This window comes from Pararge aegeria, chromosome Z (assembly GCF_905163445.1).
Source record: "Pararge aegeria chromosome Z, ilParAegt1.1, whole genome shotgun sequence".
Classification (NCBI taxonomy): domain Eukaryota; kingdom Metazoa; phylum Arthropoda; class Insecta; order Lepidoptera; family Nymphalidae; genus Pararge; species Pararge aegeria.
The window spans coordinates 24,770,680-24,786,033 of record NC_053208.1 but is presented as its reverse complement, the minus strand read 5'-3'; the positions used below and the strand labels follow the sequence as shown (position 1 = coordinate 24,786,033).

Below are 15,354 nucleotides of genomic sequence, written 5' to 3'. Positions count from 1 at the left end.
AGAATTCTTTGACAAATGCTTAAATCAGCTGAACAAATGCTCATTGCAAGAACATAAGAATGCTTTGAAGATACATCCGAGCAGCAAGCTCAACAGAACAAGCAAGAACGCTCTAGGCTTCTGTTTCAAATATTAAAATCAAATTGACTGCGACTTTGACTATACCAATAGTCATGTTGATTGTTTGCTTAGTTAGAGCGTGAAGCAAACAAACACACTTTCGCATTCATACTATTAGTTATAACAGGTAATGTTACTCACTTCATTGGTATTCCGTGTAGCATTTGATAGAACACCCCTGAGTTACATCGCTGTCGATCATTAGACATTCCTATGCTCTGATGCTTCTGACGAAGGTCGTTCACTGGGTTGATCATAACCGACTGGTAACTGCCCCGTTCATCCTTTGAATCTGTGAAACCTAAAACAAAGATTTACTATGAATTTAAGCAGAGGAAAAAGTTTAACAAAACAATTGATTTAATTGGTCGAGTTGTATTTTTAATAATAGTTATTGCAATTTTTATATATTTGACTACCGAAAAAATTACATTCCTGCAACTTTTAATCACTTATAAATGTTGATTTTTTATTACTTTTAGAACTTTCAGAGTACGACATACTATCAATGTGGCGTCTAAGTTAGGACAAAATTCCAGTTGCCATTTGGGTTACACAATGTGTAAATGAAAACCGAAATAATACTTCAGAGGCTGTACGGGTACATTATTTATTGTCTGAGACTTATCTGTAAAACCGAAACGCTAATAGTTTTTGAGTAAACCATTGCCATAGTTTTTACTGGCAGAAATCAGATACAGCCCTAAAATCTCATGCAAAAGTAAAATCAAGTGACTCCTGTCACATTATAAGGCACGTGTCGCGTAGCGTAGGTACTATGCACGTGTAGATCTTTTATCTTCAATAGGGTTGTCATAAGTAATAACTTAGAATTTTTGAATTAGTTTGTATGGAAAAATAAATATGCTTCTTTTCATTTAATATTTTAACAGGGTGACTCCTTATGAGATATACTTATGCACCCTTAAACAGTATTTCGCAATTCCGTTACACGTTGCAAAAAGCACAGCCAGTGTAGGTGTATGTAGGTCAGAAGAAGTTATTAAAGTAAAGTGTCCTACCGGTCTCCGAGCGTGCCATAGCTCCAAAAGTGTTTGAGTCGATGAACTTTTGGACAGGTCCACTGCTTTTCTGATCGTCAGTTAGTTTATTGTTGTTATTATTCGTTTCCGACTCATTATCGAAAGACTTCTCTGGGTCATTATCGTTGTTACCGGCTGCCTGTTGCGAGTAGCTTGTGCCGGGTTTGGGATCGGTTAATGCGGGACTTGGTGGCTGTAATAGAAATACGGTTTAGGTCATTGATTGAATTTATCATTTCTTCATTATGGTAAGCGGGCCATAAACCAATATATTATACAGACCCTCTGCCTATTGCCATTCCACTGCTGGGCACAGGCGGCTTCCTGTGGCATGGGTGAGAAGCTTTAGAGTATAGACCCACTATGCTGCTCCAATACGGGCTGGTGGGCTTTAACGAATATTATCATAAAAATATTCTGACTATTACCAGTGATGGTTTGATTTCCTCTTCCTCTAACTCCAGTAGTGAAAATTCTTTAATGGAAAACCCAATACAAACAATCTTTAAAAATGCTTGGGTGTAATTTATTGCTCTAACCAGGTTGCTTTTTAATTAGTTTTAAAAGACAATATGAGATGGTGATAACATAAAAAAAAACCGGCTAATTTTGTTGAGAGCTTCTTCTTATACCAGGGCGCGTTTGGAATCCTCGTAGCTTTAGTTTTAAGTTGAGGAATTTAGTTATCGCCATCAACTCACTCCTGTGTCATATATCAATACTATAATAGGACTTTTCAATAAGTTTACGTTTACTTTGAACTTTTTCAGAGACATCTCTAAGATATCTACTGATAGTTTATTGTAAAATTGTATACAATTTCCTTTCAATGAATTACTTATTTTAAGTAGTTTAGTATATTCCACTGCAAATTTATGTTTGCTTCATGTTCAAATTTAGCTACTATAGTTCAGAAGTGTCTAGTTACCATCCTACCCACAGAGACATGCCTCGAAGCAATTCGGCTTTCCTGTAAAACGCTGCATAGAAACAGACTACGGGAATAGGTATAGGTAACTGCCAAGGTCTTAAAAGCTTAGCCTGCTACTATCTTAGACTGCGTCATCATCTACCACCGGGTTAGACTGCAGTGAATAGCTAATGACATACTAATGTTTGTTAGTTTGAAAATCTCATAACACACTCTAAAACTACAGCATTGCGTTCCAAAACATGTGTTATCAGATACAGGTTGTAGGTTTGCAACTATTCTTACCACAACTTAGGTATAACTGAGTTGTAGAAGTTGTATCTTGAGACAACTTAAGGAGGTTGATGCTAAACGCGATGAGCTAAGCCCGACTACCAGCGGTCGTAACATATAACTATATTGCCGGTGTGTTGACGTGTAGCGAATGCACTGAATCAGGTTATGAGAGTCATTTTAGAGCTCACCAGCGACGCTCTCAGCCGGAATCCGAAAACAGTCGCTGTGACCGAATACGGTTAGGATTGATTGATTTATTATAACTGCAACTAGAAACTTTTATTTCTTCGGGCTGGCATTGGAAATTTCACTGCAGGAGAGAACAACTTTTGGCCCCAGAAAATCGAACAGAACCAGAAATAGACCAAGAATATCGAATGCAATTGCAATCGAATTAGATTTAAGATCATGATATTAAAATTAATATTACAGTACCTTTTTTGGTTTTCGTTCGTCCGCATTGAATCTTTTCGGTGAGAGTTTCTTGGCTTTATCGGATGCCCACCATTCGTCTGAGCCCTCTTCGGGGCCTTTACCCCGAGCAAAACTGCCGTGTGTGTGCGAGCGTGTTAAAGCTGGAAACAACGATAAAAATTTTACTTAACACAATAAAATGGTTATTTGTATGTAACATAATAAAATCTCAATAACTATATAAATATACTACGACAATCTACACATCTCCATCTAGCCCCAAAGTAAGCGTAGCTTGTGTTATGGGTACTAAGATTGATGAATAGTTTTATGAATTAAATACTTATAATATACACATAAACACTCAGACACTGAAACCCTATAAGAGCAATTTATAACCAGCGATTCTCTTTTGTAGCTGTATTTAACGCCATTGGTTTCAAAATCATTTGCCTTTGCCACTATGTATGCTCAGTTGCGTGCTTTTGACCAGGGTATGCATAAAGCAGGTACATGGCCTAAAATGGAAAAAAAATCCCCTCCAATATGAGTCATATAAAATAATTGGGCTTTTGTGCGTGTATGAAGTGCACGCCACTGTGTACGCTTATTTTAAGGTCCATGGTTCGATCTCTGGCGGGGCCTATTAGGAAATTAAAAATTTCAATCTTGTCTAATGGGAGGCTGTGACCGTAGCTAGTTACCGTACAGTTGCAATTTTGGATGCAACGTAGAAGCCAAATGGTAGACTGCATCATCAATTATCACTACTTGAGATTGCAGTTAGTATAAAAAAAAACAAGGGACCCTAAAAATATTATACCCCAAACAGGTTAGTTATCCCGCCACCACCTTTGACTATAGCAGTCAAGGGCTAAAACTCTGCAGCGTTTAAAAAAATTAAATTTTATAGTCATAATTATTTGTTATTCATTACAGCTTTTTCTTTACAATTGTTTTGCAAGTTGAGAACTTTTTATAAGCAAGATTGGCTGTGCAGTCTGAAAAGCACGTAGCCGGTTTATTTTATTGGTTTGGAAGTAAAAAAATTGGGATTCACTTATTAAAAAAAAAAAAACTCACGGTGATTAGTTTCCTGCGATTTAGGTAAGTTCGAGTCATCGTTGCTGTAACCGTGGAATGCGCCTGAGGCGTCAAACGTCCCTGCGCCCGGTTCTGCACTGTCCATTGCCCTGATAACAAGATATTATATTTATTGTATATAAATATTATATTTTTTATATTACATGTGTACGTATATGAAGTAATTAAATTTATTATTATTATTTATTTAATTATTGTAATTTATGTTTATTATTTAAGTATTATTTTGTGTAAACCCTAACCCTTCTTCTTAACTTCATGTACTCAATTTGATTTGATAGGTTGACTGGTAGAGATCGCTTTTAATTGTGCCTTTTCTTCTTTATTTTAATTGTGTTTTTTTTTTAATGCTTTGTATTTGGTGTAAAACCGATACTGAAAGTCCTTCAGCGATTGTTTGATTCCGTTATTCACCAAGGCACAACGCCAGAGGCATGGCACAGGAATGTGGTGGTTCTGTTCTTCAAAAAAGGTGATAATACCTTGTTGAAGAATTACAGACCCATCTCGCTGCTGAGTCATGTCTACAAGCTGTTTTCGAGAGTCATTACGAATCGTCTCGCTCGTAGGTTTGATGACTTCCAGCCTCCCGAACAAGCCGGTTTCCGTAAGGGCTTTAGTACCATAGACCACATTCATACGCTGCGGCAGGTTATACAGAAGACTGAAGAGTATAACCGGCCACTTTGCTTAGCGTTTGTGGACTATGAAAAAGCCTTTGATTCGGTGGAAACTTGGGCTGTGTTTAGGTCACTGCAGAGATGCCGAATTGACTACCGGTATATCCAAGTGTTGCAGTGTTTGTACAAAAACGCCACTATGTCAGTTCGTATACAGGATCAGACTACGAGACCAATCCAATTGCAGCGAGGCGTGCGACAGGGAGATGTTATCTCCCCGAAACTATTTACCGCTGCGTTGGAGGACGTCTTTAAGCTTCTGGATTGGAACGGACTTGGCATCAACATTAACGGCGAGTACATCACTCAACTTCGGCTTGCCGACGATGTAGTCATAATGGCAGAGACTCTGGGAGACCTAAATACGATGCTCAATGGCCTCAGCAGAGCTTCTCAACAGGTTGGCCTACGAATGAACATGAGCAAGACGAAGATTATGTCTAATGCTTATGTTCCGCTTCAACCAGTAATCGTTGAGAACACTGCACTCGAAATTGTTGACGAATACGCAGTGGCGTGCACTTCATACATGCACAAAAGCACTGCATACCCTGAAATTGATATATAACTCGTATAGGAGGAGAATTTAAGCCGTTTTTTCCTGCTGTATGCATACCCTGGTAGGAAACCCAGTGCACGCCACTGCGAATACGTATACCTAGGACACACGATCCAGTTAGGTAGGTCCAATTTCGAGAAGGAGGTGAACCGCCGAATCCAACTCGGATGGGCAGCGTTCGGGAAACTTCGTGCCATCTTTTCGTCAAAAATCCCTCAGTGCCTGAAGACGAAAGTCTTCGTTGCCAGTGATGACCTATGGCTCTGAAACATGGTCGTTAACTATGGGCCTCATAAGAAGGCTTAGAGTCACTCAGCGGGCGATGGAGAGAGCTATGCTCGGAGTATCTCTACGCGATCGAATCAGAAATGTGGAGATTCATAGAAGAACCAAAGTTACCGACATAGCTCAACGAGTCGCGAAGCTTAAGTGGCAATGGGCCGGGCACATAGTTCGGAGATAGGATGGAAGTTGTGGTCCCAAGGTGCTGGAATGGCAGCCCCGTACTGGTAAGCGCAGCGTTGGTCGACCCCCAACGAGGTGGACAGACGACATTAAGCGCGTCGCAGGTAGCCGTTGGATCCAAGCGGCTCAGAATCGTGGAACTTGGAACTCCCTACAAAAGACCTATGTCCAGCTGTGGACGTCTATCGGTTGATGTGAGGATTTGGTGTACAATAAAGTGCATTTAATTTGATTTGAATTTTTTTTTTTTATATGAAAAAAACCAATATCGATGTTAAATTTTATACCAACTAAAATGCAAATACTATTCTGTATAAATTAAGCTTTATTTTATTTTTTATTAATTTAGGCACCAACAGTACCAAAAAGTCCTAAAATATTTTGTTTAGAGACTAAAACTATTGAGTTCACCACAAAAAAAAAATAGAGTTCCCCACTAAAACTTAACATACAACAGAAACTATGAAAAATAAAATATAGAAATTAATTTATAATACTTCTATTTACGATTTAGGCACGATTAATCAATGTACTGGTGAAAGAAGTCATCTTTTGGTCTTTCCTTGAATTAAGGGACAGTATCACTTACATTATCAGTATCGTTAAATGTTCTTATGTTATATAATTATGTTTATAGTTGCTGAAGTCAAGACTTAGGTGAAGCTTGCCTGGAATACACCAGCTCTTAATTGCTAACTCGTTAATATAAAGTCCGCAAAGGAGAGTTTATCCCACTAAAACATCTCTTCCGTCTACTCTTAGATGTGAGTGAGGTGAATTCGTAGAGAGACTTACCATTCCGGTAAATTTTCCTCATTATTGTTGTCCCCGCCGACCCAACTTCGACGAGAAGCGCTCCAGGGCTGCGGGCGATCCTGATTTGTTCTCCGATCGCCCTCGCTCCAGTCTCGATCTGTAAAACAGTGCAACTATTATCTATGTATCTATACACATAAATATATAAAAATATAAAATTTCAAAAATAGTTTTTGCATTTAACAGTCCTGTGGTTTTAGCATCACGCTACGAGTACGGTCCTTAGGAGCAGAGTGAAAAAATAAAAAAAGTCGGAGATAACGTTCAGCACAATGAAGCAATAAAGCAGGCGCGCGCGCGGAAGTCGCGGAATACAATAAAACAAAAAATGAGATTGTAGTGAGTATCTCTTTAGTTCTGTCAAAACCTGAGCAAATCCTGTCCAGGAAAATAAAAACTGTTGACAAAGTGTATAGAAAAAAAAAGTTCAATTTTTATCCGCAATATGGCGACGTTGTATTTTCCCGGTCACGCTTGAACGCACGTTGGGACGACACATATGATAACAGAGGTCGAGTTACAGTACACAATGTAGGTAACAGAGACCTTTAGACGTCTTGGATCCCTAGAATAGCAACTGTACAGGACTGTGAAGGGTCCAGTCCATAAGTGGACGTCGCTGATGGTGAAGACTTACCCCACTTGTCTGCATTCGAGCGCGTATGCGGTCTTCCGGGGTTTTCTAAATTATTCCGCCATTCGTCCCCTTCATCGCGCGATGTTTGCCGCCAATTTGTGTGATTGTTTGGACGTCTGTGGACAAAAAAAAATATAGTGGGATACCTATAGACTGGTACCTATAGACTAGAAGAAGAAGAAGAAGCACTTTATTGCACGTATAACATACAGAAAAAGAAACAGTAAGGAGTATACAGTACACAATGTAGACATGCAAAGGCGGCCTTATTGCTGCAAGCAATCTCTTACAGGCAACCTTTGTAGAAAGGACTTACAGCAAGAGAACGGGATAGTGCCAAGAGTGTTGATAGATATACATAAATACCAAAATTTGTGTATTTGTATACATAAATACCAAAGAAGTGCCGTGTGGTAACGGCAGATCAGAATACAATTGCAATCAACCCTCCCATTCTCACGGTTGCACCAGCGTCCTCTGTCTCCTACTACCATCAACTGCGATGACTAACCAGTCAGCCGAGCCTGGTGTTTATGGACAAAACCTCCAGTTGGGAAAGGACTTTAATCCAGCAGTGATCTGTTATAGGATATTCATAAACTGACTTATTCTATATAGTACAATTTAAGTTAAAATTTAAATTTCAAAATTGGAATAGGTACTATTAAGGCAACGTACCCTCTACGCACGTTTTGGCCCGAAGCCGGAGCATCCTCAGGAGATGTTGACATTACAATTATTATTGCCGAAGATCTGTTTCTTTTGGAATATGAGGATAGAAGAAACTACACCATACAGATTCGGCGGCTTTTCGCGGATTCTAGCAAATTAAGCTTAATTCTCATAATCTACTACTACTACTCGGTTGCATACTCTTTGTTCTGTCGCTTTCCAACCACAGAACAAAAAAAGGTTTAGACCACGTCTCTGATACGAAGTTTTAAGGCTTGGAACTCTCAGCATGGTCATTACCTAGTTAATCGAGCCCAAATACAGATCGCGTCATTGCCTTCCATCGGTCATTCATGAAGAACAAATCTATCTTATTTTAAAATATTACACATTTAAGGTTGAGTAATGAAGTCGAGATTAATTTAACCATCTCGAAGTTAGACAGCGCAGAGAAAATTTTCGCATGCGGAATTTAGTCACATCTTTGAAGTCAGCTTAAAGTTTTAATAACATTCAGTTTTAAAACTTAACTACGGAGATGTTGTTTACAAACTGTACTGATGTGAATGTTATACTTGAACTACGTTAAATCTAAACTTAATATGCTTCGTGCTTTTGAAGTTGTTTTGCTCGGCAAGAAAATAAAACTAATTATACGTATTCCGGACAAATATCTCTTATAAAGGCAACAGCGTTGACAACAACTTTTGAATTTATCTATAGAAGTGTAAACTTCATCAAAGCATTTAATTAGCATGATAATTTTCTCATTACTATTAATAGTTTCACTGGCAGATTTCGGCCACGGTGGTCCATCTACATTTTCAAACTAAGTGAAAATTTATTTGTTCACATAAAACAATAGCAGATAAGGCAAAGAACTTCTGTTAAGTTTAAAACCTGTGCCAGAAATAGAAATCGCAGTGCACATATCACGACGGCGCAGGACCGCAAGCCTAAAGTGCTCTACGAGGCACGAGGGTGGGATCACCGCCAATTGCTAAACTCCGGGCTGGTACCTACTCAGTGGCGTGCATAGAGGGTATGCACAGGGTATGCGGATGATATAAAATGAAGAAAATCTCTAGTGCTAGTTATAAATAACTTAAGGATAGGGCATTGTAATAGTTATAAAAAGCCTACCCTTAAGTATTTATAACTCGTACTGGAGATTTTCATCATTTTATATCATCTGCATACCCTGTGCATACCCTCTAAGCACGTCACTGTACCTACTAAGAATTTATTTATTTAAAACTCAATCAAATTCATTGGCCCGACTCGAACCCAGAACCTCGTGGTTTGCAGTCAAACATATACCATTAAAAAAAATTTAAACTAATTTTAGCGAATGCCTACTCCCTTAAAGGAACCTAATCCAACCTACTTTCTTAATTACAACATCTTCCAGCATTAAATAAAGAAACGTTATAAAATCTTCAGGGATAAATAGTTTTATATACAACTTTTAAACTCTTGCTTTGTCCTTATCCTACCGCATAACAGGCATAGGTATCGAAATGTTCCAATCACTAATTTGACAGCAGTGCCGAATTGGTAAACGCCAAGGTAAGGATAGGCAAAGTTCGATATCTATACAGCCTTCTATACCATATACTGCTTATTGTTTGTAAGTAAATACGCAGAAAACCTAAATGTATACAAAGATTATTTAATTACTTGTGACATTTCTTGTTTAACCCATTAATTATAATTCCGGCTTTACTCATGTAAATGTAACTCATGAATAGCGAGTGTAATCGGCAAAATCGATATAATGCGCGGTCTTTTCTGATAACCTCTTTACATTGTACTGAACGTGCTGAGATATAGTTTGATCGCTATATACATAATCGGCAGTGGGTGGCTTAGTGTCATATACTCGTAAGTAGATTCGTTTATTATTGCCAATGAGGTCATTACGGAGTGGCGGGGAGTCTATGTATAGATATATTTGGCAGTAAAGGTTCACGATTACTTAAGTCTAGCTGGACTGTTAAGACGACGTCTAAAAATTTTGGCAGTAGCGAAAATGGGACATTTTGAATACTAGCTGTTGCCCACGTTCTTCCGCGGTTTTTTGTTTGTTGTTTTTTTTTAGTCCCGTAAGAACCTTTTGTTTTTTTCCACTCCCGGAGCGATCGTTCGCTTATGCGTTTCGAACAGATTTGGACGTTGTTGTAGAGTCTGCGTGACATTACCTGCGGAACAATTTGCTCTGAGCCCACTCGCCCGCTTCGCCGGTCCGGTTCGACTGCGCGCCACCGTTGCTCGCACTCCAAGGCCGGACCGGCGCAGACTCTTCCTCTGCTCCCGCGCTAAAGCCGGTCGTACGAGCGCTACTCCCGTGCAAAGGTGCGGAACCTCTGTGGGAGTTCATTCTCGTTAGAAAGCTTTTTCATTCCTAACAGACTTCAAGCAGGTACAATGTTTCGGCAATGTTCACGCATTACTCACTATGTTAGTCGATTTAAACGATTCCTTTTTTTAAAATTGTACATCAACATCATCATTGCAACCTTCGGAAGTCTGCTGAAGAAAAAAGCGCCACCACACCCGGTCCTCAGCCTTCCTTATACACCCGTCACCGTGTCTTTCATCTATTATAATTTTTTGAAAATCTGATGAAGATCTTCGGATACGGCGTCGGGAGGACGAACATTCAGCATCGAAACTGTCAGTCAGTCTATCAGTCGATGGATCATAGAATTAAGAAAAAACAGAACCTTCATTCAGCAATTATTGCATGCATTGTGTCCAAAAACAGTGAAAACGCCCCGCGCGCATTTCACTTCACACCAGCGTATTGTTGCAGGCTCACAAACTTTTTCCATTTTCCCCATTTTATGTGAATGTTTAGAACATTAAGAGTTAAAATAACTACTGGTAAGTGGAGTGACTAACCGCCTGTTCGAGAGTCACTACTGGAGTAGGAGTGGAGTGGTTTTTGATGCTTCAAAATTAGCGGTGTACACGGTTTCTGAATGTTCTTTATTCTATGAATGGAGTGTGGGTTTTAGATTTGTAAACTTCTCCGATTTCCCGTTGCCGTGCTTAGACAGGTTGAACACGTTAATTTTATCCCTTGTGAGGGGATAAGAGCGAGGGTTATATTTTTTATGTCTACGTTGCCTATGCTAGCCGGGCAGTTGAAAATTAAGTCACGGGACTTTGTAATGGAATAAAAAAAAACAATACACATAATATGATGGCTAGCCTTGAAAATCTTCAATCTTCATTCTTCAAATCTTCAGGTGTTGTAATATGTACTATATCCAAAAGATATTATATTTTTGGGGAAAATAAAGGTTTTGTTGATAAAAATTGCAAATTATATTTAAAGTAATTATTTCCCGCGAAAACGCTCGCCGGGTGTGTGTATTAGAGCTATGGGAAGTCCTTGTTCCATAGGTAAAGAGTAAAGAATTTGAAATTGCAAAATACTTGATACACACAGAGATTTTCGAAGTTCAAACGGTACATAACTATGTTTATATAGAAGTGACGTCACAATTTTGAATTCGGAGTTTCACCCGTCACGGCGGATCGCTAGAATTTGCAATCTCACTTTGAATATAAATAAAATACGTATTTCGTAATAAAAAAAACTTATATCATTAAATAAATATAAAATATTTTAGCGATTCTTTGTTACTGCCATCATGCCTATTCTGTAGATGTAAGCAAAATTAAGTCTTTTTCTTTACGCGAAACTAGGTCAGTATGGCATTATAAATATTTAATTATATGCACCATAGTTAAGTGCAATTGATTGCACTAATAATAGCAACAATGGGAAATCGACGAGCAATCGATGCGGCATAAATAGAACTGCTTCTAAATAATGTAGAACCACTCAAGGAAATTACACGTGGCATTTAAAGCAAAATGTCGAAGGTATTGAGTACAATTTTTAAAAATGTCCAGTTGAACATTTCTAATAAACTACCTTTAATATTTCAGTGATCGAGTGAAATGGAAAAGGTCGTTAGTTCACATCCCACCCACTGTACTACAAATTGACGTGAGTACACCCACACATTACACAAGCTCGAATATAAGACTTCATCGAACTAATATTTTTAAATGTAAATGTACAACTTTTTTTTCAGAGTCCCGTCGTGACCACGATCCATGCAACTGGGTCGAAATATCGACAAATCCAAAAATATTACACGTTGAATATTTAAGAAATGTTGATTAACCACGAAATTTCTTAGTTTAAAATCTTTAATTAAATGTACAAATACATAAATATTTCATTTCCTAAACAAAGAAACCACACACTCATATGGCCAAGTTTTTTCCATAGAAGTAGGTGCCGAATAATTTATTATCAAATGTCAGAACACTAATTTTAATTAAAAAAAATGAAAACATAAAAGAAGCCTTGTAAAGCTAACGAAGTTCTGTTAAAAAATATGTGCTGGAGGTTTCAGCCTAATATGCATTTAAATTTAATCACTCCTCGCTATGGAAGATTTAACAAATTTGTTTACGTTGTTAAAGCTGCATTCGTGAAATTCTGGGAAACATTATTTGCGCCAAAAACAAATTTAAGAAGAACGTCTTGTTTGGGCACACTTCATTCGAGATTCGGTTTCATCACATGAAAACTTCACCTAAACTCCAATACCAAGTCGAATGAATGAAGCAAGAAAGCGGCGTATAGGCTATAAACAAAGCGATATAATTTAAAAAATATATCAGTTAGTTATTTCTAGATTTTGTAGATTTACTACGGAGTTGTCTTGTTTTTGTAGTAACAATTAACGGACCATGTAGATCGCCCTCTTGATAAACAGAGAAACGCACGCATTCCACTAATTCTCTGTGTCCATCAGCCTGAGGTGTTAAGCCTCGTGGAATTTTTTTTCATTTGGAATTTCACCGGTACACAGCAATACTACTAGGCGGCGGAAATATCCCGCATGAGCTCGGTCACATAAAGCTCGTAACTACATGTCGTCCATGGAAAAAACGTGCAAGAAATGTGCACGAGGCACGTCTTTTCTTGCACGTTGTTTCTTCCATAATTCCTTGACTACGTGACCTTTAAACACACTTAAATACGTCGGAGAAAGCTCGAATGATTGATGCTTATCGACATTTCATTAGTGGTCGCGGTTCTAGTGGGCGTAGTTATGGATGAGTGCAAGCACAAAACAAAGTAATCAACGTTTCAATTTAATCCAACTTTTACAATGTTGTACGGCACTCAATGAAATTAATACACCACAACAATTCAATAACGGCCTCACTAATAATAAATCCTGTGTCGCTAGTTTTAGTTAAACAATATTTTCTCTCTATCAGCTCTCAATATTTAGAAGAAGAAGATAAACTATTGCGCAACTATTGATCAACCGATTTCCAACGTGTATTAATAAGGTGAAAAGCGGGCAGGTTCGCGACACCAATCCCACTTTACAACTTGATAAACAAAAACCTAAATTTTTCAACTACGTGAATCTCATGATGCCGCTCGGATCTCACTTCCAGATCTTTCTTCGACTAAGATATAAGAAAGTAATTTTAGTTATCAACCGATATCTAGCGGAATATAACTCACAAAACGCTACTAGGATATTGGTGCTACGATATATCTTAAATCAGGTATGTCAATTAAACTTATTTCATAAGCCCGTGCCTCGCGGAGCAAGTTATGCCTCAGCTATCAACACTTGTGTATGATATTGAGACCGCTATGGAGATCTGTCATTAACCAAGCAAGGAAGCAGGCCTGCGTTCTCATGTCTCACAAAACAGAAAAAATCTAAAGATTGTTTAACTATAAAATGATGTTGGAAAAGATCAATCTGTTGAGTTTCTTGCCGGCTCTTCTCAGTGGAATCTGTCTTCCGAACGGGTAGTAGAGTCACTACAAACAGACTGACCTGACGTTCCCAAAGTGCTTATAAACTAGGCCTACTTGATATAAATGAATTTTCAATTTTCAATCTAACTACTAACAACGACAACGACATGTCAAAAGCGGTGCCTAAACGCTTCAGCTCAAAAGATAATTGAGACGTGACACCAAAAGCACCAAAAACGGAAAATATTCAGTAATAATCAAACCAAGATCTGAACTTTAATGACATAACTCTGAATTTAGATAATTTACCAAAATAGGTGTTTGCTATATGCTTATCATCGTCGTAAGAAACACTCCGTTATAAATTCTATCACCAATTTGGCTTACATTTTTTTGTTTTATTTAAGAAATTTTCAGTACTAGCCCGTAGTTAGGAAATTGGCGTTGCCAATAAATCAACACGTGGATCCCGTTTATGGTCACTAATATGTGATGATAATCATTGCTCACCATGCTCACCAAGCATTGTGATGATGGGGATGTATCTATCCTCTTTGTCACTCTCTTATATAAAGAGAGAGAGGAGGTCTGGGCGATATAAGGCGATTACACGAGAAAATGATCTCTAACGGTTACGTGTATTTTTTTCTAAAGAAATAGACGAGAAAATACAAATACATAACCCTCTCGTGGCATGCTAGTCCTACAGAAGTGGGATATTAATGGGGATGCACATACCTAGCAGCATTCTGACTGAGTGGATGGCGTACGAACGGCAGTCGGCCCCGACCGCGTGGTTCTCCGGTCCCGGAGCCGCGGGCCGCACCCCTGACCGCGCCGAAACGCTCGGGTGGCATCGGCCCGCTAGAAGGGCCGCCCCGCATGTTGTCCCGCTGTTAAAGAATTTTTTTAATTAATTTAATGAACCGCATCTGCTTGCCCCTCCCACTTCTTGGAATCCCATATCTGCATATCTGGTCGATACAATAACTTCTCCCGCTAACTTCTATTAGCTTATCTTTGTATCATACAGGCATATCCGGCTAAGTTTGTTGTGGGCTTCTTCTTAGACCAGGACGCGTTTGGAACCCTCGTAGCTTTAGTTTTAAGTTTACGAATGTGGTTATCGCCATCATCTCACTACCGTGTAATTCTTATGTACGCATCAAAAGTGCCACCTATGGGCCTACTTGAATAAAGATATTTTTGACTTTGACTTTATCATCTTTCACAATATCCATATCCATATATATGCCTGAATTTATCAATTATAATTGATTAATTTAGGTAAAACCCATGTACTAAAAAAGGTAAGGAAAACAAATTCTTGTGAAGTGCTCGATACATCTGATTTTCGTAAAGCATTTGATACTGTTAAATAAACGAATCTCTATCAAACTTTGTCGGAAATTAGTGTGCATAGATACTCTCTTAGAACTGTACGTGGATACGTAGTAGGGTAGACGAATTACTTTCTGTACTCTTTCGAACCGTGACTGGTGTTCGGCAAGCATGTTTTGTCACCGGTTCTTTTCAACATCTATACCGAATACAGATTGCGTTTTTTTATTTCTTTTATTTAACTGCCTTGGTGGTCATGAAAACCAAGGTTCAATTAACAGTCGGACCAACAATTGCTAGGTTTTGGGGTTTTAATTTTTTTTAATTCTCAGTTATGTTATGAACATGAGACACAATAATATGTTTTTCATATGTACTACTCTGGTTTATAATAATGTCAATCACATTGATATGTTATTTATATTTTATAATAAGCGCCCAATTGACGCAGCGTGGAGGGTCTAAGCTACAAATGGGG

The 15,354-nt window shown here is 38.4% G+C and overlaps 1 protein-coding gene across 3 annotated transcripts in view; it reads right to left on the bottom strand.

Annotated features, from left to right (window-relative positions):
• LOC120636128 (GRB10-interacting GYF protein 2) overlaps window positions 1-15,354 on the bottom strand; it is an 85,240-nt gene that overhangs the window by 52,244 nt on the left and 17,642 nt on the right. For 2 of the 3 annotated variants that reach the window (XM_039907431.1, XM_039907432.1), the window contains exons 4-11: window positions 14,274-14,428; window positions 9,919-10,083; window positions 7,046-7,161; window positions 6,388-6,505; window positions 3,868-3,977; window positions 2,806-2,945; window positions 1,143-1,356; window positions 262-421 (exon numbers count right to left, since the gene is read on the bottom strand). In XM_039907431.1, the coding sequence (XP_039763365.1) occupies window positions 262-421; window positions 1,143-1,356; window positions 2,806-2,945; window positions 3,868-3,977; window positions 6,388-6,505; window positions 7,046-7,161; window positions 9,919-10,083; window positions 14,274-14,428 (1,178 nt within the window). The remainder of the gene's footprint in view (window positions 1-261; window positions 422-1,142; window positions 1,357-2,805; window positions 2,946-3,867; window positions 3,978-6,387; window positions 6,506-7,045; window positions 7,162-9,918; window positions 10,084-14,273; window positions 14,429-15,354) is intronic. The other variant, XM_039907433.1, reaches the window with a different exon arrangement.